General features: G+C 42.7%; 2 protein-coding genes across 2 annotated transcripts in view; both read left to right on the top strand.

Annotated features, from left to right (window-relative positions):
* The window catches only part of LOC133419754 (unconventional myosin-XV-like), a 93,660-nt gene extending 93,163 nt beyond the window's left edge, over positions 1-497 (top strand). The window contains 1 exon segment of the mRNA XM_061709168.1: positions 494-497. Coding sequence (XP_061565152.1) covers positions 494-497 — 4 coding nt within the window.
* Positions 498-591: 94 nt separating this feature from the next.
* Positions 592-23,193, top strand: part of fasn (fatty acid synthase) — a 52,410-nt gene continuing 29,808 nt past the window's right edge. The window contains 20 exon segments of the mRNA XM_061708975.1: positions 592-724; positions 808-960; positions 2,036-2,145; positions 2,147-2,210; positions 3,775-3,788; positions 3,790-3,871; positions 3,874-3,975; positions 4,856-4,978; positions 6,773-6,829; positions 6,832-6,887; positions 6,985-7,119; positions 10,532-11,000; positions 11,843-12,030; positions 12,922-13,111; positions 14,054-14,148; positions 14,228-14,362; positions 15,967-16,170; positions 18,803-18,918; positions 20,677-20,852; positions 20,927-21,118. Coding sequence (XP_061564959.1) covers positions 598-724; positions 808-960; positions 2,036-2,145; positions 2,147-2,210; positions 3,775-3,788; positions 3,790-3,871; positions 3,874-3,975; positions 4,856-4,978; positions 6,773-6,829; positions 6,832-6,887; positions 6,985-7,119; positions 10,532-11,000; positions 11,843-12,030; positions 12,922-13,111; positions 14,054-14,148; positions 14,228-14,362; positions 15,967-16,170; positions 18,803-18,918; positions 20,677-20,852; positions 20,927-21,118 — 2,788 coding nt within the window. The 5' untranslated portion in view covers positions 592-597.

Raw genomic sequence — 23,193 nt, 5'->3', positions numbered from 1 at the left:
AGTTATCCCCCACAAATGGCAGAGCAATATTACGCACACACAATTACACAGGGCCATGGCCTTATACTCTAACCTCGACACAAGAGACTGGAGAGCCGAACAGTCCTGGCAGAGTAGGCCAAAAAAACCTGCTAGGCGTCCGTGCACTAGACCCACAGCTGACTCTAACCCGGACTTCCGGCTGTCGCGTCTTTATACCTTTTTACTCAGCACCTTGCGGAGGGGGGGTGGGAAAGGGCCCATTCGCCCCCCCCCCACCCGCAAGTTCTCAAAATAAGTCTCGCCTCACATGGGAGCAAAATCCCGTGTGAACTCTCACAGTTTACATTTGTTATAATAAACAGCAGGTGCATGGCTGATTAAAGCTGTGTTTTGGGAATCCAGGGCATTTCAGGACACAAAATGTATTTATCTCCCTTCAAACGTATAGTGTGAGCAGGCGGTTAGCGGTTGATTGAAATATCTCAAACTCTAACTTCCCGCCTGTATGCAGATGATGGGATGTTTTACTCGCTTGGATCCATGTGTTCTGCAGAACCAACCTGGTTCTGGTCCGGGTGCTCCGGTTCATCCTCTCTGTCTTCACAGTGACTCGAGATGGACGAGATCGTCATCGCCGGGATATCGGGCCGCCTGCCGGAGTCCAACAACCTGGAGGAGTTCTGGGAGAACCTCATCAACAGTGTGGACATGGTGACGGAGGACGACCGGCGGTGGAAGCCAGGTGAGGCCCCGCACACGACCAGAACCGGTCCATACCGGACTCCTCTGAGAACCTCTCTGAGAACCTTCTCCCCCCGTCTGAAGGTCTGTACGGGCTCCCGAGGAGGAACGGGAAGCTGAAGGACATCGGCCACTTCGACGCCTCCTTCTTCGGCGTCCACCCCAAGCAGGCCAACACCATGGACCCGCAGCTGCGGCTGATGCTGGAGATCTCCTACGAGGCCATCGTGGACGGAGGTGAGGCCCGGTGGCGGTGTCAGGAGGGAGTGGTTCCACGGTTCAGACTAGTGATGCTGTTTCACTTGCCACGGAAACAAGAACCTCACTTAAGAACTTCCGGTTTGGCTGTGAGAAAAACCCAGATTTTGGCTTCTGACAAGGTCTCAAATCACTCCGATTTGTGATAAAACCGTAGCTCGTAGCCAAAAAATTAAAGCATCGTGAGAGACACAGAAGCCGGCAGATTCTGACGATTAATTTTATTCAGATATTCCTTAAAATGAGTGAGTAAGCTCAGTGCGAATTCAGAGTGAGATTCTTTTGAAGAAAACGTTGAGACAGGTATTGGCGCCGCTCTAGCCCCCCCTTTAAATTTTGTGCATACTCCGCCTGTCAAAGTAACATTTTATGAATCCCAACACCTATGTCTACATTCTAACCAAAAATTATTTGTGTGCCTTTTACGGTTCGGCCGTGAGCTCGAGTTACAAATAAATATTTGGGTTATTTTTTAACTGTTTCTCACACTCTACCGACCGACATTCCACACTCTAGGATTTGACGAAAAAGTGATTTCCAGTCCTCGCTTGAGTGCTCATATTTTGAAAAGTGTACATCTTAGGAGGAAACTGTTTGGTGTTTTTGGAGAGAAGAGAAGTTTTCCTCCGTTTTGAAGTTTGAATGACATTTCTACGTGCAGGTATGAGAAAGCTAGGTGACTCAGAAAAAAGTTGAATTTTTACTTCTTTTTTTTACCTTTTCCCATCCACTTTGAATGGGGTTTTTTTGGCCGTTTTTTTTGGGAATAACTTTGGGAAAAATGGGAATTTCAACACCCAAAAGTCATAGCACACTATTTCCGATCGAGCCGCACGTTTTTGATATATGATGCGCCTGGGTCCTCTGAAATCTGTAGGAGGGGTAGCGAACCGAAATCTGGCCGGAAAATGAAAAAAAATAAATAATAAAAAACATGCAAGATAACAATAGATGATAGACAATAGGTGCCTCGAAACTGTTTTCTTGCTATTTTCGGCGAACAATTTCGGTTACCGAACAGTTTCATCACTAGTTTTGACTGGTTTCTCTGCAGGACTGAGCCCCAGCGCGCTGCGCGGCAGCAAGACGGGCGTCTACATCGGCGTGAGCGGCTCGGAGGCCGGCGAGGCGTTCAGCCGGGACCCCGAGGAGCTGCTGGGCTACAAGCATGACCGGCTGCCAGCGCGCCATGCTGGCCAACAGACTCTCCTACTTCTTCGACTTCAAAGGTTTGTAGACGCGCCTTCCGGCTCCGGGACCAGAGGTGGCGTGGCCCCTGGTTAGGGATGCCCTGATACCGATAATGCTCTCATAGGCTGCTTTCACACCTGTCCCGTTTGGAGCAGTTGTTCCGGAATAGGGAACGTTTCCCCCTAAAGATCGGAACGTTTGGTATATGTGAACTAGGAATGGGCGGTATGGACTAAAAGATTTATCACGATAATTTCTGGCATTTATCCCGATAACGATGAAAAAAATACCAATTTCAACTCCACCTTTTCAACTATAAATCTATCTCGCTCTCAGATCCACCATGTTTGTTACACAAAAACGTCATCAACGGGAATTTATCCTTCTTTCTTTCTTTCTTTCTTTCTTTCTTTCTTTCTTTCTTTCTTTCTTTCTTTCTTTCTTTCTTTCTTTCTTTCTTTCTTTCTTTCTTTCTTTCTTTCTTTCAGGCTCATTTCCTTCCTTCCTTCCTTCTTTCCTCCTGCTCTCTCCTTTCTTTCTTTCTTTCTTTCTTTCTTTCTTTCTTTCTTTCTTCCTCCTGCTCTTTCTTTCTTTCTTTCTTTCAGGCTCATTTCCTTCCTTCCTTCTTTCCTCCTGCTCTCTCCTCTTTCTTTCTTTCTTTCTTTCCTTCCTTCCTTCCTTCCTTCCTTCCTTCCTTCCTTCCTTCCTTCCTTCCTCCTGCTCTCTCCTTCCTTCCTTCCTCTTTCTTTCTTTCTTTCTTTCTTTCTTTCTTTCTTTCTTTCTTTCTTTCTTTCTTTCTTTCAGGCTCATTTCCTTCCTTCCTTCCTTCTTTCCTCCTGCTCTCTCCTTCCTTCCTTCCTCTTTCTTTCTTTCTTTCTTTCTTTCTTTCTTTCTTTCTTTCTTTCTTTCTTTCTTTCTTTCTTTCAGGCTCATTTCCTTCCTTCCTTCCTTCTTTCCTCCTGCTCTCTCCTTTCTTTCTTTCTTTCTTTCTTTCTTTCTTTCTTTCTTTCTTTCTTTCTTTCTTCCTCCTGCTCTTTCTTTCTTTCTTTCTTTCTTTCAGGCTCATTTCCTTCCTTCCTTCCTTCCTTCTTTCCTCCTGCTCTCTCCTCTTTCTTTCCTTCCTTCCTTCCTTCCTTCCTTCCTTCCTTCCTTCCTTCCTTCCTTCCTTCACGTACGTTGTGTAAACATCATCAACAGGAATTTATCGTTTTTATCGTGAGATACAAATTCTTACCGTGGGGAATTTTTTGACAGTATATCGTGAACGGTAAAATATCACACCATTCCTACTCGGGGGTTTATGTTCTGGGTCTCTGGAAAAGCATCTAGAGACAGCATCTGTTGTATTAGACGCTATATATAATAAAATTGAATTGAATTTTATTTATTTTTATTGAATTTATCTGTTGCAAATAAAACCTTCAAGTCTTCCAATTCATTGCATTTTTAGCCTAGTTATTTTTGTGGTAGAAGTATCGTATCGATACTCACACAAATTAAAATACTTGTACTCGGTTGTGAAAAAAATGGTATGGGGGCATCCCTACCCCTGGTTCTGGTTGTGGTTTCCTAACCGCTGTCGTACCCGTGCTCCTTATCCAGGCCCCAGCACCGCCAATCGACACCGCCTGCTCCTCCAGCCTGCTGGCGTTGGAAAACGCCTTCCACGCCATTCGCCAGGGCCACTGTGACGCCGCGCTGGTGGCGGAGTCAACCTGCTGCTCAAGCCAAACACCTCAGTGCAGTTCATGAAGCTGGGCATGCTCAGTCCAGAGGGCACCTGCAAGTCCTTCGACTCGTCAGGTACGAGTCCCAGTTTGTAGATCTAGACCAGGGGTCGGCAACCTGCGGCTCTAGAGCTGCATGTGACTCTTTAGCGCCGCCCTAGTGGCTCCTGGAGCTTTTTCACAAATGTTTGACAATTTTTTTCCCTTTTTTTCTTCTTTTCTTCATGTTTCCTTTCCTTTTTAATCTCGACATTTCGACTTTTTTCTCGACATTTCGACTTTTTTTCTCGACATTTCAACCTTTTTCTCGACATTTCGACTTTTTTCTCGTCATTTCGACTTTTTTCTCAACATTTCGACTTTTTTCTCAAAAATTGTACTTCAACATTAATCTCGACATTTCGACTTTTTTCTCAACATTTTGACTTTCGACATTTCAACCTTTTTCTCGACAATTACTTTTTTCTCGACATTTCGACTTTTTTCTCGACATTTCGACTTTTTTTCAACATTTTAACCTTTTTTCTCGACATTTCGACTTTTTTCTCGAAATTGCAACTTTTTTTCAACATTTTAACCTTTTTCTCGACATTTCGACTTTTTTCTCGAAATTGCGACTTTTTTTCAACATTTCAACCTTTTTCTCGACATTTCGACTTTTTTCTCGACATTTCAACCTTTTTCTCGACATTTCAACTTTTTTCTCGACATTTCGACCTTTTTCTCAACATTTCGCCTTTTTTCTCGACCTTTTGCCTTCATTCTAAGGCTTATAAAGACTTCATTTTTTGCGGCTCCAGACATATTAGTTTTTTGTGTGTTTGGTCCATTATGACTCTTTCAACATTTTGGGTTGCCGACCCCCTGGACCCGACCCCCACTAGGGGGGCTCGTCTCCTCCTGCTACCCTGCCTACGCTAATGCTAATGCTAACCACGGCACCTGTTTTGGAGCAGGAAACGGATACTGCCGGTCTGAAGCGGCGGTGGCGGTGCTGCTGATGAGGCGGCCGCTGGCCAGGAGAGTCTACGCCACGGTGCTCAACGCAGGAAACAACACAGACGGATACAAAGATCAAGGTGAGGAGAAGGAGTTCCAGCTCAGACACATCGGTCACGTTTCCACCGTCTGTGTCCCTGGTACCCCGTCCCCCCTTAACGGGGAAGAAGTTTCCTGTGGTGAATGTTGGAACATGAAAGATGCAAACTGAAGAAACACATTGTTTATTTTATGTCCTTTGATTATAATTTCTTTACACAGTAGTAAGCCACGATATTTACATTTTCAGTTTATTAGTTTGTACGTAAATCAGTTTCTTTCTTTCTTTCTTTCTTTCTTTCTTTCTTTCTTTCTTTCTTTCTTTCTTTCTTTCTTTCTTTCTTTCTTTCTTTCTTCTTTCTTTCTTTCTTTCTTTCTTTCTTTCTTTCTTTCTTTCTTTTCTTTCTTTCTTTCTTTTCTTTCTTTCTTTCTTTCTTTCTTTCTTTCTTTCTTTCTTTCTTTCTTTCTTTCTTCTTCTTTCTTTCTGGCTGGCTCAATTCTATCTTTCTTTTTACATTTCAGACCTGTTGAAACGGTAAAATTTAACCACTTTTACCACCAAGAATTTCAGGTGCTATTTTGGATCATTCTTCTAAAATCACGGCTAGCGTTGTCCAACTTTATGGGTTGGTTGGTTTCACTTCTGCTCCCTAAACTGAGGACAGGTCGGGTGTCATCTGCATATAGAATGACTTGTATCAACACCACACTGCAAAAACGCTAAATCTTAACAAGAATATTTGTCTTATTTCTATTTAAAATGTCTAATTTTTAGTAAAAAAAATGTCAACAATTTTCACCTGTTTCAAGTAGATTTTCACTTAAAATGAGTAGTAAAATCTGCCCAGTGGAACAAGATTTTTTTTTTTTTTTTGCTTGTAATGAGAAGATAAATCTTGTCCCACTGGCAGATTTTTCTACTTATTTCAAGTGAAAATTTACTTGAAACAGGTGAAAATTGTCAAAGTTATTTTTCTGGTAATGACTCTTGTTTTAAGTGTAATGAGATTGTTTGACTAAAATGAGGACATTTTAACTAGAAATAAGACACATATTCCTGGTAAGATTTTGAGGTTTTGCAGTGCTGGCTGTGCTGACTGGAAGTAAAACAGCAGAAGTCCTCATAAAGAGCCCTGGGGCACCCCCTGTGGTCCTCCCCTGTATTATAGTGTTGACAGGGGTTTCCATGGTAACCAGTGTTTGTGTGGTTTTATCAGTTCTTGATGAAGGAAAAATGTATGCATATCAACAAAAAGGAACTTTTATAAGAGATCTGGGTTTGAAGTAGCGATGCACCGAAATGAAAATTTGTGACCGAAACCGAAAATAATAATAAACACTTGGCCGAATACCGAACAATACCGAACATGGTTCTTCGCAGTTTTTCATTTATTTTGCCAATTTTTTCACCATTGCATAAATCACAATACATTTGATTTAGGCATGCTTTTCAAAAAAAAAATCTTTTACAAAATTACAAGGTAGAAAAAAATGTATTGAACATAAAAAAACTGAACATTTTTTAATTTCCCAGCATTATGTTGTTTTGGTTCCACCTCCTGGTGAATGTTAGCTAAAATTCATATGTGGTTACTTTTTGGTTGGCCAACGATTTATGTTTGTGGTGCAACAGTTACGGAGCGGCCAGTCTATTTCCTTATATTACAACGCCGTTATTAATTGTTCGGTTTTCCCACTTATTCCACCGAACACCGAAAGTGTTTTTTTTGCCATTTTCGGCCGAACAATTTCGGTTACCGAACAATCGGTGCATCACTAGTTTGAAGAACACTGTCTGACCTCCCCTGGTCCTGGTTCTGGTTCTGGTCCTGCAGGTGTGACGTTCCCCTCAGGTGAGATGCAGCAGCGTCTGGTCCGGTCCTTGTACCAGGAGGCAACGTGTCTCCGGATCAGGTGGAATACATCGAGGCCCACGGCACCGGAACCAAGGTCGGTATCTGCATCGGTATCGGCACGTCCTCACCGCTGGTTCTGGTCCAGCGTGGAGACCCCTGACCCGTCCCCGTCTTCTTGACCCTGTCCCCAGGTGGGGGACCCGCAGGAGGTCAACGGGATCGTTGGCGTCTTCTGTCAGTCCAAGCGAGAGCCGCTGCTCATCGGGTCCACCAAGTCCAACATGGGCCACCCAGAACCGGCCTCGGGCCTGGCGGCGCTGGCAAAGGTGAGTGCAGATGGCTCGTCTTCCGGTCCACCGTCTTGTCTTCCGGTCCTGGACTTATTCAGTCTGCTAACTACCATCGCCTGACTGCTCTGGGGCCTCATTTATAAAGGAGTGCGTAGGATTCATACTCAAAGTGCACGTACACCCAAAAGCCGAAAATGGCGGTGTTTTGGGAGAATCTCACTTAGGGTTCGAGAGTGGTCGGCTGCGCAAAAATGAATCACACACACACACACAAACTCGCTTTTGCTATTATGAATACATTTATTAGCAAGCAGTGCACACAAAAAGACTGCACACACAATTGCTGTTTTGCTAGGATAACCCTGTGTCAAGTTATCCCCCGCAAAAGGCAAATCAACAGACAATTACACCGGGGCTAGGCCTTGTACCTCTTACCTCAACACAGAAGGACTGGAGAGCCGGACAGTCCTGGCAGAGTAGCTGAAAACCCGCTAGGCGTCGTGCACTAGACCATGGATTTTATTATAAAACTGGATGGGATATCAAAAAATGGGCCGCCCATTAGGGATGGGCGGTATGGACTAAAAAATTTATCACGATAATTTCTGGTATTTATCCCGATAACGATAAAAATGACGATAAAAAAATACCAATTCAACTCCACCTTTGTAACTATAAATCTATCTGGCTCTCAGATCGGCCATGTTTGTTACACAAAAACCCTCATCAACAGGAATTTATCCTTTTTCCTTCCTTTCTTTCTTTCTTTCTTTCTTTCTTTCTTTCTTTCTTTCTTTCTTTCTTTCTTTCTTTCTTTCTTTCTTTCTTTCTTTCTTTCTTTCTTTCTTTCTTTCTTTCTTTCTTTCTTTCTTTCTTTCTTTCTTTTCTTTCTTTCTTTCTTTCTTCTCTTCATCCTATCCTTCCTTGTTTTCTCCCTCTGCTCTCTCCTTCTTTCTTCCCATCCTCTTTCCTTCCTTCCTTCTTTTTCTCCTTCCTTCCTTCCTTCCTTCCTTCCTTCCTTCATCCTTTCCTTGTTTCTCCCTTCCTTCCTTCCCTTCTTTCATCCTGCTCTCTCCTTCTTTCTTTCCTTCCTTCCTTCCTTCCTTCCTTCCCTTCCTTCCTTCCTTCCTTCCTTCCTTCTTCCCTTCCTCTTTTCTCCCTTCCTTCCTTCCTTCCTTCCTTCCTTCCTTCCTTCCTTCCTTCCTTCCGTGTAAATCGGCTTTACACAAAAACGTCATCAAAGGGAATTTATCGTTTTTACCGCGAGATGAGAAATTCTTATCGTGAGGAATTTTTTTGACGGTTTATCGTGAACGGTAAAATATCACCCATTCATTTCAATGCATTCTGCTCAGCCAGCGCATACGCCGAAAAAATCTCTGACTTCCGGGTTTACTTCCGTGTTATGCGGCCCATAGAGCATGCGCAGTTGAGTCACCTCCCATCATGCCCCGGGGCAATGACGCGAATATTAATATAATATGTATTAATATAATATATTAATTAATGTATATTATTACATGTATAGTATTACATATATTATTAATGTATTAATATAATATAATTACATAATATATATTAATATAAACATCCGTGGAATGCACGGACACGGCTGTGACGTCAGCCGTGACGTCACGCCCAGAAAGAGACTTTTCTTTGACTTTTCTGGCCATTATAAAACATTTTTGACGGATATAAAGTCCATGACTTAAAAATATAGAATACAAAGATTAGTAATAGCCGGTGATTACAGCTGGAGGTGTCCTGTGAACAGTTTTAGAGGCTTCTCTTTTACTATTGCGGTCTATGGGAAAAAAGCTTTCTGGGCCCCATGGGATTTTTGGTTGCAGTACCGCGGCTGGCCACTGGAAAAAATTGGCGTGCCTTCTGAGCGCCAGACCCGGGGGCTGCACTAGACCCGCAGCTGACTCTGACCCGAACTTCCGGCTGTCCCGTCTTTATAACTTTCCTAGCTGGTGGGGGCGGGAGAAGGCCCCTTCACCCCTACGCGAGCTCCCACTCCAAGTCGCTTCCCACGGGAACCCAGCCCCGTGTGAACAAGCCACACATCACAGCTACATTTGTTAACAAACAGCAGGTGCAGACTGTGTTTTGGGAATTCAGGGCATTTCAGGACACAAAAACATTTTTTTCTCCCTTCAGGCGGGCGCAAAAAAAATCTGGATTTATAAAACCGTGTGCACGCAATGTTCTCTTTATAAATCACAGTCCAGCTGGAAGGTTGCGCAGGTGAATCCACCTCATATCCCGCCCTCTACACGCCCACTCCATACCTTTAAAAGGGCAATGCAAAGTAGTATTTGCATATGAATGAGCCTGCTGAGCATGCGCAGCGGCTTCCTGCAGCCCATTTGGGCGTCAGGATGAATGAGACGTGTGGAGACACCGTGCCACTAAATTTAACGGAGACTGAGATGGAGATGTTGTGGATGAGGTGGAGGACAGGAAAACCACATTATTTGGTGGTCACAGTAAAAGTATAAATAGTATGTAAATAGTTTAAAATAAAGCGAGTGAAAATAAAACGCAGTGAGGCGCAAGGGCGCAATTTCCACTGGGAACAGGGGGGACATGCCCCCCCCCCACTTTTCAAACTCATGTTTTTGTCGGCGTCCCCCCCCCCTTTTTTTTTTTTACAGTTTAAGAACTAACGGTAGGCTCAGCCTGTAATTGCAAATCATCAAGACACTCTGTGCGAAGACGGGACGGAAACCCCGCTCCCCCTCCTCCCCTCAGTGCTGCTCAAGGCTGATTTATGGTTCCGCGTTAAATCGACGCAGAGCCTACGCCGTAGGTTACGCGGCCACGCGCACCGGACAGGGCGGGTCGCCGCGTAATGCGGAACCATTATTTAGGCATAATTAGGCTTAACTAGTGTGTGCGTATGTGACAGACGTGCATGGGACGATTGTGAAATACGGAATAAACTGTTTTTATATAAATTTGAATTCCCAATTACGTAACAATTCCGTATTTCAAGGGACGGGTGGCGAGCCCACTCACCGCGGCTGCAGCTCCAGCAGCAGCAGAGTCCTGACTGACGCTGTGCTTCAAACACAGAGGAACACGATCAGCGCTATTATATTATAAGTCTGATATATGTTGTGATATGTGATGACATTATTAAGAGTATGACATGAATCTGGCTTCATTTCACCACCTCACCGACTGCGTCGCCAGTTCCCCGTGTCTTAAGTAAATTCCTGCGGGAGCATCAGGGTTGGCCTAGAGATACGCACGTTTTTCGGTTAGTTTTTTCTTTTTAAATCCAAACCTTTGCATAGAAGGTGGCGTCCGCATCTCAGTTTCAAGCCCTGTTTTGTGCGCAAGCAAGCTTTATAAATGAGGCCCCTGATCCAGTCGGCCCGTCCTGGTTTGTGTTCTGAACCTCCTGATTGGGTCCAACCTCCGGCCCGTGTCCCCCCAGGTGGTCCTGTCCCTGGAGCGCCGGGTCTGGGCCCCCAACCTGCACTTCCACAGTCCCAACGCCGACATCCCGGCCCTGACGGACGGCCGGGTCCAGGTGGTGGACCGGCCCACCCCGGTCCGGGGCGGCATCGTGGGGATCAACTCCTTCGGGTTCGGAGGCTCCAACGTCCACGTCATCCTGCGGCCGGGCGACGCGGCGACGGCTGCTCACGACGGCAGCTCGCCGAGGACGTTACCCAGAATCCTCAAGGCCTGCGGCCGCACGGAGGCGGCGGTGCGGGCCGTCCTGCAGAAGGGCAGGGAGCACGCGGCGGACGACGGATTCCTGTCCCTGCTGAACGGCGTGGCGGGGGCGCCGCCCGCCGCCATGCCCTACCGGGGCTTCGCCGTGCTGGGCGCGCAGGCCGACGTCACCGAGGTGCTGCAGGTGCAGGCGGCCGCCCGGCCGCTCTGGTACGTCTGCTCAGGTGAGTTCCCGCCGCCGCCGTAAGGTGGAGGAGGAGGAAACCTCTCTGTTTCATCGTTGTCATGGAGATCTGCTGCTGCGTTAGGGATCGTTTCCTGCTTGTAGCACCCTATAATGTAATAATTTCACCCTATAATGTAATAATTTCACCCTATAATGTAATAATTTCACCCTATAATGTAATAATTTCCTGAAAATGTAATAAAATTTGCACTTAACTCAATCAAAAATGTAATAAAATCAAATAATGTAATAACTTCACCAATAATGTAATAAAATATCCTGACGGATATTGTAATAACATTTTTACCGATAATTTAATACCTTATTACATTATTGGGAATTTATTACATTTTCAGGTGTTTTTTTTTTTTTTCCAAAACTGATAATGTAATACTTGACAAATAATGTAATATATATGTTCATTTTCAGTCCAGAGTTTTACATTTTGTGTTTTAAGTATCTAAGAATGTTATATACACTGAATTTGAAACACCAGAATGACTATTGGGTTAAATTGCAGACTTTGAGTACCATGTAATAAATTATCTTACATAATTTGAAAAAAAAAACGAGAAATTTCAAGAAAAGATCCTGAAGAAATATATTTTACATAATTAGAGTGTAAACAAAGTGCATATTTCCTTTAAAATTAACAAAACTGATATTGGATTAGATAACAATAGTAAAAAAAAAACTGTTTTTGTTATTTTGAATGTGCGGCCCGCGAGAAAAGAATTGGTCAAATCCGGCCCGCCAAGCAAAATTTGTTTGACACCCCTGCCTTAGAGCATCTTTTTTTCTCTAGTGTGTGAACTGAGCGTCTCTGCCGTGTCTCTGCAGGAATGGGGACCCAGTGGGCCGGGATGGGCCGCAGCCTCATGCAGCTGCCGGACTTCCGGGAGTCGGTCCAGCGCTCGGACTCGGCCCTGCGGGACACGGGCCTGGTGGTGTCCCGGCTGCTCATGGAGGCCGACGAGAACACGTTTGAGGACACGGTCCACGCCTTCGTGGGCCTCGCCGCCATACAGGTGAGCCCAGCTGTTAGCGGGAGGTTTGTGTGGGACGATACGCTAATATCACGATACGATACGATATTATAGCAGGGTTTTTTAGTTTAAGTTTTTTATTTGAAAGACACAAAATACAAAACAATGCTGTGCTTTTGCCCTATTGTTACAGTTTGTAATGCTTTATAACTGTTTAAGTTTTAAAGAGAAAGCCAGGACAACCATTTTCCACAAACTGAACTAAAAGTAAATGTCAGGTTTGCATTATGATCTTCAGTTTCATACAAGTACAAATATTTAGCCACAAACTGAATAGTTTCTCTCAAGTATGACATTTCGACTTTTTTCTCTCGAAATTGCGACTTTTTTCTCGAAATTGCGACTTTTTTCTCGAAATTGCGACTTTTTTTCCTCGACATTTCGTCTTTTTTCTCGACATTTCGACTTTTTCCTTGAAATTATACTTCAACATTAATCTCAACATTTCGATTTTTTTCTCGAAATTGCAACTTTTTTCTCAACATTTCGACTTTTTTCTCAACATTTCGACTTTTTTCTCGAGATTTCGACTTTTTTCTCGAGATTTCGACTTTTTTCTCGAGATTTCGACTTTTTTCTCGAAATTGCGACTTTTTTCTCGAAATTGCGACTTTTTTCTCGAAATTGCGACTTTTTTCTCGAAATTGCGACTTTTTTCTCGACATTTCGACTTTTTCCTCGAAATTGCTACTTTCTTCTGAACATTTCTACTTTTTTTCTAGACATTTCGACTTTTTTCTCTCGAAATTGCGACTTTTTTCTTGAAATTGCGACTTTTTTCTCGACATTTCGACTTTTTTCTCGGCATTTCGACTTTTTCCTTGAAATTGTACTTCAACATTAATCTCTTTTTCCTTCCCCCTCCGCCCCCAGATCGCCCTGATCGACCTGCTGACCCGGATGGGGCTGCAGCCGGACGGCATCATCGGCCACTCGGTGGGCGAGCTGGCCTGTGGCTACGCCGACGGCTCGCTGAGCCACGCCGAGGCCATCCTGGCCGCCTACTGGAGAGGCCTCTGCATCAAGGAGGCCAGCCTTCCCCCCGGAGGCATGGCCGCCGTCGGTAAGGAGGACTGACGTCCCGCCGTCCACCTGTCCAGACCGGTGTCTCTGGTGTCTCTGGTTTCTGTTCTCCCGGTCTCTCCAGTGTGTTTTTCCTGGTTTCTCTGGTCCTTTGTCCTGGTTTTTCTTGTCTGGTTATCCGGTTTCTCTGGTCTGTATTTCATAATTTCTTTTGTGGGGTTTTCCCGGTTTCTTTGCTCTTTTTCCTGAGTTCTTTGGTCCTTATTTCCTGGTTTCTCTGGTTAATTTTTCATTATTTCGTTGGTCTGTTTTTCCTGGTTTCTCTGGTTAGTTTTTCATAATTTCTTTGGTCCTTATTTTCTAGTTTCTCTGGTTAGTTTTTCCTGGTTTCTTTGGTCTGTTTTTCATTATTTCTTTGGTCTGTTTTTCATGGTTTCTCTGATCAATTTTTATGGTTTCTGTGGTCTGTTTTTGCATAATTTCTCTGGTATGTTTTTCATAATTTCTTTTGTAGGGGTTTCCTGGTTTCTTTGGTCTTTTTCCTGAGTTTTTTGGTCCTTATTTCCTGGTGTCTCTGGTCTCTTTTCATGGCTCCTCTGGACTGTTTTTCTTAATTTCTTTGATCGGTTTTTCATAATTTCTTTGGTCCGTTTTTCCTGGTTTCTTTGGTCTGTTTTTTTTATTTCTCTGGTCTGTTTTCTCATAATTTCTCTGGTCTGTTTTCCTAATTTCTCTGGTTTTAATTTATCCTTGTCTCCCTGGTCTGTTTTTCATGGCTTCTCTGATCAATTTTTATGGTTTCTCTAGTCCATCTTCCTAGTTTCTCTGGTCTGTTTTTCTGTTTTTCTCTGGTCTGTTTTTCACAATTTCTCTGGTTATGATTCTCCAGGTTTCTCTGGTTTGTTTTTCCTGGTTTCCCAGTTTTTACTCTCCTGGTTTCCTCATTTTCCTGCGTTAATCTCTGTTCTCCTGTGTTGTCCAGGTCTCACCTGGCAGGAGTGCATCGCCCAGTGTCCTAAGGGAGTGGTTCCAGCTTGTCACAACGCTGAGGACACGGTGACCGTCTCCGGGCCCCGGGTCAGAACTCACTCCCTGCTCATACGTCTCATACGTCAGCTGTTCCCGTACCGTTCCCTGACTGTTCCTGTTCCTCCAGGACGCCGTCAGCAGCTTCGTGGCTACGCTGAAGGAGCAGGGCGTGTTTGCCAAAGAGGTCCGCAGCGCCGGCGTGGCCTTCCACTCCCACTACATGTCGTCCATCGCTCCGGTGCTGCTGGCGGCTCTGAAGAAGGTAGGTGGTGCCGCCGCCGTCGTCCAGCGACGCCAGCGTTCCCCCGGCTCCGTTTACTCCAACTTCATACCATGTGACGTTCACAGGGATTAAAGTTCTCCGTCTCTAGACGGATTTCCGTCAGTTGGAAAATAAGGAAAAAAAAGAAAGAACAAAAAAACATTTGCACGTGCGTTTTCTTGTGGTGCAGTTTAAGGCTGATTTATGGTTCCGCGTTACACCAACGCAGAGCCTACGCCGTAGTTTTATATTCTAATGTCACACTTAAAAGTAACTCCACTTCTCTGTCACTCCAAACCAAAGACTCTCGTTCCGTCTTGGAAGTAAAGCCTGAATTATGGTCCCGCATTAAATCAACGCAGAGCCTACGCCGTAGGCTCTGCGTTGGTGTAACGCGGAACCATAAATCAGCCGTTAGACTATCCAATGAAATCATGTTGGACATTAATCTGACGCTGTTGTAAACCACGACGGGTACCAGTAGTCACGTCATTTAATTCACACATGCGTGTGGGGTTAAACTATCAAACAATGAACACGGCGTCGAAGAGCAGCGGTAGCGTTAACAAAGCGCTGGTTTTTAAAACTCGAACTAAATTTAAGTTTTCTTTTGAAAAAATGCTGAAAGATGGGTCACTAAGGCCCCGTTTACACGGACCAAAAACGGTGGTGTTTTCATGCGTTTTGGCCGTTCGTTTACATGAAAACGGAGCTCAAAGTCTCCAAAAACCATCATTTCTGAAATCTCCAGCCGAAGTGGAGATTTTCAAAAACTCAGTTTTCACGTTGCGTCTAAACAGAGGAAAACAGAGATTTAGGCTTCAGAACGTCACATTATGAGACAGAAACGTCACCAGCGTCATGTGTGCGACCTGTGTTTACAATTAGTTTGTAACCGTCAATATTTTCTTGTATTTTACCTGTTTTATATTCTAAAGTCACACTTAAAAGTAACTCCACTTCTCTGTCACTCCAAACGAAACACTCTCGTTCCGTCTTGGAAGTAAAGCCTGAATTATGTTCCCGCGTTAAATCGACGCAGAGCCTACGGCGTAGGGTACGCGGCGATGCGCGCCGTAGGGTGTGCGTCGCCGCGTACCCTACGCTGTAGGCTCTGCGTTGGTGTAACGCGGAACCATAAATCAGCCTTAACTGGAAGTTACACGTGTCATTTGTTGATGTTTTTTCCAGGATTCTGATTGGCTGGCATGACGTTAACAGCGTATTTATGCGGATTCGTGTAAACGAAGAGATTTTGAAAACGATCTCGTGTAAACGATGGAATTTTACAAAACGTAGAGGGGGAAATATCCGTTTTTGTAAATACCCGGCTATGTGGAAACGGGGCCTAAGAGCCGGGGACACTGCCCTCATGAACAAAACAAACATCAAAATCGGATCGGATCGAATCAAATGTGATAAAAAACAGAAGGACTAATACAGCATTTAACTTTTTTACTTGAAACCTTTGGGAAACGACCGCACGGCAGAAAAGGGGCCGTTCTTAAAGTTGGTGCAGCGCATAGATGACAGGGGAATATGAACTGCCCTGAACAGAATTCTTCAGTCAAAAATATTTTTTTTGCTTTAATCCCTGCGTTCAGGTGATCGTGGAGCCCCGGCGGCGGTCGGCCCGCTGGGTCAGCACCAGCATCCCCCAGTCGGACTGGAAATCTCCCCTGGCGCTGTTCAGCTCGGCCGACTACCACGTCAACAACCTGCTGAGCCCGGTTCTGTTCCAGGAGGGACTCCGCCTGATTCCTGACGACGCCGTGGTGGTGGAGATCGCACCGCACGCTCTGCTGCAGGTACGGGGCAAGTACTGGTACTACAAGTACTGGTACTACAGGTACTGGTACTACAAGTACTGGTACTACAACTACGGGTACTACAAGTACCGGTACTACTGGTACTACAACTGCAAGTATTAGTTTCTAGTAAAAGTATAATGAGTACTACAACAACTGTAATGACTTCCACCGCCTTGCTAACAAAACTACAACTACGTGTACTGCTGCTACTATCACCAGTACTTATAATACCACCAATTCAATTTTATTTTATTTATATAGCGTCTAAAACAACAAAAGTTGTCTCTAGGCGCTTTCCAGAGACCCAGAACATGAACATAAACCCCCGAGCAGTTATTACATAAACAATGGCAGGTAAAAAACTCCCCTAGTGGGAGAAAATAGTAATTCCATAGTAATGGTGCCTGATAGCAGAACGCCCGCCCTCCAAATCTACATTTAGATACTCTAGGAACTACGTGTAAACCTGCACTCCGGGAACGGAGAGCTCTGCCAGGAACATAAGGCACTATCAGGTCTTGTAAATAATGCAGAGCTAAGCCGTTTTGGGCTTTATATGCAAGTAATACAATTTTAAATTGGATTCTGAACCAGTACTGCTACTACCACTAGTACTGCTAATACCACCAGTACTTTTGATACCACCAGTACTGCTACTATCACCAGTACTCCTAATACAACCAGTACTTTTAATACCACCAGTACTGCTACTAGAACTATAATGACTTCTACTGCTGCTACTACTGTCTTGTTCAGATGGTTTGAGCTCCTACTTGGTTAAAATCTCCGGTTTCCCAGGTTTACGGGCGTCTTATCTGAGCGACTACTGTGCGACTCCTATCTGGAGAACATGAACTCTTCCTGATCATAAAGAGAGTGTTAATGTGCCGTTATCTGGAGATCTGAGTAAACACACGGTCGACTGTGTCAAGGTTTACATGTGAGATTAGATTAGATCTTTATTATCATTGTTGTATAGCAACGAAATTAAAAGTGCCATGTTGGGTCATAAATGTTCTGTGACCAATACTAAAGACAAAGTAGTAGATCGTCATCATAGATCCATGGATCCAGACCAAGCGTCAAGACTTTTGTAAGCCTTCAAGCTTTGCTTCGTGAATTTCCCCGGTGTAGAAATTAAGTAAATATAAATATCAGGAAACTTGATTTGTGGCCAAATAGTAATGTCCATGGACCACTGGTTCTTGGTAACTGTACCAAATATTAATGTCCATGGACCACTGGTTCTTGGTAACTGTACCAAATATTAATGTCCATGGACCACTGGTTCTTGGTGACTGTACCAAATATTAATGTCCATGGACCACTGGTTCTTGGGGTAACTGTACCAAATATTAATGTCCATGGACCACTGGTTCTTGGTAACTGTACCAAATATTAATGTCCATGGACCACTGGTTCTTGGTAACTGTACCAAATATTAATGTCCATGGACCACTGGTTCTTGGTAACTGTACCAAATATCAATGTCCATGGACCACTGGTTCTTGGTAACTGTACCAAATATTAATGTCCATGGACCACTGGTTCTTGGTAACTGTACCAAATATTAATGTCCATGGACCACTGGTTCTTGGTAACTGTACCAAATATTAATGTCCATGGACCACTGGTTCTTGGTAACTGTACCAAATATTAATGTCCATGAACCACTGGTTCTTGGTAACTGTACCAAATATTAATGTCCATGGACCACTGGTTCTTGGTAACTGTACCAAATATTAATGTCCATGGACCACTGGTTCTTGGGGTAACTGTACCAAATATTAATGTCCATGAACCACTGGTTCTTGGTAACTGTACCAAATATTAATGTCCATGGACCACTGGTTCTTGGGGTAACTGTACCAAATATTAATGTCCATGGACCACTGGTTCTTGGTAACTGTACCAAATATTAATGTCCATGGACCACTGGTTCTTGGGGAAACTGTACCAAATATTAATGTCCATGGACCACTGGTTCTTGGGGTAACTGTACCAAATATTAATGTCATGGACCACTGGTTCTTGGTAACTGTACCAAATATTAATGTCCATGGACCACTGGTTCTTGGTAACTGTACCAAATATTAATGTCCATGGACCACTGGTTCTTGGTAACTGTACCAAATAATAATGTCCATGGACCACTGGTTCTTGGTAACTGTACCAAATATTAATGTCCATGGACCACTGGTTCTTGGTAACTGTACCAAATATTAATGTCCATGAAGCACTGGTTCTTGGTAACTGTACCAAATAATAATGTCCATGGACCACTGGTTCTTGGTAACTGTACCAAATATTAATGTCCATGGACCACTGGTTCTTGGTAACTGTACCAAATATTAATGTCCATGGACCACTGGTTCTTGGTACCTGTACGGGTCACAACTGACTTTAATTTAAGCTGATAATCGACTGTTATCCCGTCTTTTCCACTAGTTGCAGCTGTTTTTGCTGATGTTTTGCCACTCTGTGCGAGTAAGGGGGCTGGTCCGGTGGGGAAGTGACGTCGATGCATTCCCTCTATAGACTGGACAGCTCGGGGGAACATTGTGGGGTAGCTGCTCAGTTTGCTTCCTCGTTTAAACCCTGGTGTGTTTCTCCCACCTCGTGGAAACAGGCCATCCTGAAGCGGAGTCTGAAGCACACCTGCTCCATCCTCCCGCTGATGAAGAGAGGACACCCCAACAACCTGGACTTCTTCCTGTCAAACATCGGGAATCTCCACGCCAACGGGTCGGTACATGTGCTGAGTGCTGGTTAGGGATGGGCGGTATGGACAAAAAAATGTATCACGATCATTTCTGGCATTTATCCCGATAACGATAAAAATGACGATAAATAAAATATCAATTCAACTCCACCTTTGTAACTATAAATCTATCACCACATTCAGTCTTTGGAGCCAAAACACTGCTCTAAAAGATACTAAACTACACCAATTACATTGAATTGATAAAAAACAATGAAATGAGTTACACCTGTACCTGTTTCGAAATTTCTTTCTTTCTTTCTTTCTTTCTTTCTTTCGAACTTTCTTTCTTTCTTTCTTTCTTTCTTTTTTTCTTTCTTTCGAACTTTCTTTCGAACTTTCTTTCTTTCTTTTTTTCTTTCTTTCGAACTTTCTTTCGAACTTTCTTTCTTTCTTTTTTTCTTTCTTTCGAACTTTCTTTCTTTCTTTCGAACTTTCTTTCTTTCTTTCTTTCGAACTTTCTTTCGAACTTTCTTTCGAACTTTCTTTCTTTCTTTCTTTCTTTCTTTTTTTCTTTCTTTCGAACTTTCTTTCTTTCTTTTTTTCTTTCTTTCGAACTTTCATTCGAACTTTCTTTCTTTCGAACTTTCTTTCTTTCTTTCTTTCTTTTTTTCTTTCTTTCGAACTTTCTTTCGAACTTTCTTTTTTTCTTTCTTTCTTTCTTTCGAACTTTCTTTCTTTCTTTCGAACTTTCTTTCTTTCTTTCGAACTTTCTTTTTTTCTTTCTTTCTTTCTTTCTTTCGAACTTTCTTTCTTTCTTTCTTTCGAACTTTCTTTCTTTCTTTCGAACTTTCTTTCGAACTTTCTTTCGAACTTTCTTTCGAACTTTCTTTCTTTCTTTCTTTTTTTCTTTCTTTCGAACTTTCTTTCTTTCGAACTTTCTTTCTTTCTTTCGAACTTTCTTTCTTTCGAACTTTCTTTCTTTCTTTCTTTCTTTCGAACTTTCTTTCGAACTTTCTTTCGAACTTTCTTTCGAACTTTCTTTCGAACTTTCTTTCTTTCTTTTTTTCTTTCTTTTTTTCTTTCTTTTTTTCTTTCTTTCGAACTTTCTTTCTTTCTTTTTTTCTTTCTTTCGAACTTTCTTTCTTTCGAACTTTCTTTCTTTCGAACTTTCTTTCGAACTTTCTTTTTTTCTTTCTTTCGAACTTTCTTTTTTTCTTTCTTTCGAACTTTCTTTCGAACTTTCTTTCTTTCGAACTTTCTTTCTTTCTTTTTTCTTTCTTTCTTTCTTTCTTTCTTTCGAACTTTCTTTCTTTCTTTCTTTTTTTCTTTCTTTCGAACTTTCTTTCGAACTTTCTTTTTCTTTTTTTCTTTCTTTCGAACTTTCTTTCGAACTTTCTTTCTTTCTTTCGAACTTTCTTTCTTTCGAACTTTCTTTCTTTCTTTCGAACTTTCTTTCTTTCTTTCGATCTTTCTTTCTTTCTTTCGAACTTTCTTTCTTTCTTTCGAACTTTCTTTCTTTCAAACTTTCTTTCGATCTTTCTTTCTTTCGAACTTTCTTTCTTTCTTTCGAACTTTCTTTCTTTCGAACTTTGGATTTAACGCAGAATCATAAATCAGTTTTACACAAAAACATCATCAACGGGAATTTATCATTTTTACCGTGAGATACAAATTCTTACTGTGGGGAATTTTTTTGACGGTTTTTGGTGAACAGTAAAATATCACCCATTCCTAGTGCTTGTCTCGGTGCTGGGTGTGTAGTCTGGTGACGAGTCCTCTAAACTTCCCTCCTCCTGCAGCATCAACGTGGACTGTGACACCCTCCACCCGGCCGTGATCTACCCGGTCCCGGTGGGGACTCCCCTGATCTCCCCGCTGGTGCAGTGGGATCATTCCCAGACCTGGGACGTCCCCAAGGCCGAAGACTTCCCCTGCGGCTCCGGGGGATCCTCGTCTGCTACCGTCTACAACATCGGTACCAGATCTCTCAGAGGAACAAGTCCAGCCTGGCTTGTTCTGGAGTTTCACCGTCTGTCTGTCCGCCCACAGAGATGAACCCAGACTCCCCAGACCAGTACCTGACCGGACACTGCATCGATGGGCGGGTTCTGTACCCGGCCACCGGGTACCTGGTGCTGGCCTGGCGCACCCTGGTGAGGAGCTCCGGCGTCGTGTTGGACAAGACTCCTGTCAACTTTGAGGACGTGACGATCCACAGGGCCACCATCCTGCCCAAGACCGGTGAGGAGAGGGGAGGACGGCCCTGAGAGCTTTTAAAAAGGCGAAATGTTGATAAAAAAGTCGTAATGTTGAGAAAAAAGTCGAAATGTTGAGAAAAAAGGCGAAATGTTGATAAAAAAGTCGTAATGTTGATAAAAAAGTCGTAATGTTGAGAAAAAAGTCGAAATGTTAAGAAAAAAGTCGTAATGTTGAGGAAAAAGTTGAAATGTCGAGAAAAAAGTCAAAATGTTGAGAAAAAAAGGCGAAATATTTAGAAAAAAGTTGAAATGTTGAGAAAAAAGTCGAAATATTTAGAAAAAAGTCGAAATGTTGAGAAAAAAGTCGAAATGTTGAGAAAAAGGTTGAAATCTCGAGAAAAAAGTCGAAATGTTGAGAATAAAAGTCGAAATGTTTAGAAAAAAGTCGAAATGTTGAGAAAAAAGTTGAAATGTTGAGAAAAAAGTCGAAATGTTGAGAAAAAAGTCGAAATGTTGAGAAAAAAGTCGGAATGTTTAGAAAAAAGTCGAAATGTTGAGAAAAGTCATTGTTGAGAAAAAAGTTGAAATGTCGAGATTAATGTTGAAGTACAATTTTGAGAAAAAGGTCGAAATGACGAGAAAAAAGTCATTGTTGAGGAAAAAAGCCGAAATGTCGAGAAAAAGTCATAATGTCAAGGAAAAGGTCAAAATATTGAGAAAATAGTCGTAATGTTGAGAAAAAAGTCATTGTCGAGAAAAAAGTCGAAATGTTGAGATTAAAAGGAAAAGAAAAAGAAGAAAACGAAAAGAAAAAAGAAGAAAGAAAAGAGAAAAAAAGAGAAGAAAAAAAGGTAAAACCTTTTATAAAAAGCTCCAGGAGCCACTAGGGCGGCGCTAAGAGGAAGAGTAGAGGAGGAGAGTGGAGGACGGCCCTGAGAGGTTTTCTGATGAGCCGCTATAGCGCTCCAGGTTAGGTTTAGAGACGCTCATGACGCTATGGTGTAAGTTTAAAAACTATACGGCGCTATAGCGCTCAAGATTAAGTTCTAAAGGTGCTATAGCGCCCCGGTTCAAGTTTAAAGACACTCCTTGAGAGTTCTTCTGATGAGCTGCTTCCCTTCCTTCAGGGGTCATCTAGTCCAGAGGTCGGCAACCCAAAATGTTTTAGAGCCATATTGGACCAAAAACACAAAAAACTAATATGTCTGGAGCCGCAAAAAATGAAAAGTCTTTTATAATCTTTACAATGAAGGGAAATGGCGAAAGGCGAAATGTTGAGAAAAAAGTCGAAATGTTGAGAAAAAAAGTCGTAATGTCAAGGAAAAGGTCAAAATGTTGAGAAAAAGGTTGAAATGTCGAGAAAAAAGTCAATGTCGAGAAAAAAGTGGAAATGTTGAGGAAAAAAGTGGAAATGTTGAGAAAAAAAGTGGAAATGTTGAGAAAAAAAGTGGAAATGTTGAGAAAAAAAGTGGAAATGTTGAGAAAAAAGTCGAAATGTCAAGGAAATAGTCAAAATTTTGAGAAAAAAGTCTGAATTTCGAGAAAAAGGTCGAAATGTTGAGAAAAAAGTCGAAATTTCGAGGAAAAAGGTCGAAAAATGTAGAGGAAAAAGTCGAAATGTCGAGATTAACGTTGAAGTACAATTTTGAGAAAAAGGTCGAAATGACGAGAAAAAAGTTGAAATGTCGAGAAAAAAGTCACTGTTGAGAAAGTCATTGTTGAGAAAAAAGTCCAAATTTCGAGAAAAAAGTCGAAATGTCAAGAAAAAAGTCAAAATTTCGAGATTAAAAGGAAAAGAAAAAGAAGAAAACGAAAAGAAAAAAGAAAAAAAAGAGAAAAAAAGAGAAGAAAAAAAGGTCAAACATTTTATAAAAAGCTCCAGGAGCCACTAGGGCGGCGCTAAGAGGAGGAGTAGAGGAGGAGAGTGGAGGACGGCCCTGAGAGGTTTTCTGATGAGCCGCTATAAGGCTCCGGGTTAGGTTTAGAGACGCTCATGACGTTATTGTCGAGGAAAAAGTCGAAATGTCGAGAAAAAAGTCGAAATGTCGAGAAAAAGGTCAAAATGTCGAGGAAAAAGTCCAAATTTCGAGATTAATGTTGAAGTACAAGTTCGAGAAA

This window comes from Cololabis saira, chromosome 19, assembly GCF_033807715.1.
Source record: "Cololabis saira isolate AMF1-May2022 chromosome 19, fColSai1.1, whole genome shotgun sequence".
NCBI lineage: Eukaryota > Metazoa > Chordata > Actinopteri > Beloniformes > Belonidae > Cololabis > Cololabis saira.
Note: the sequence above shows the minus strand (reverse complement) of the source record. Positions and strands in the feature narration are given on the sequence as shown.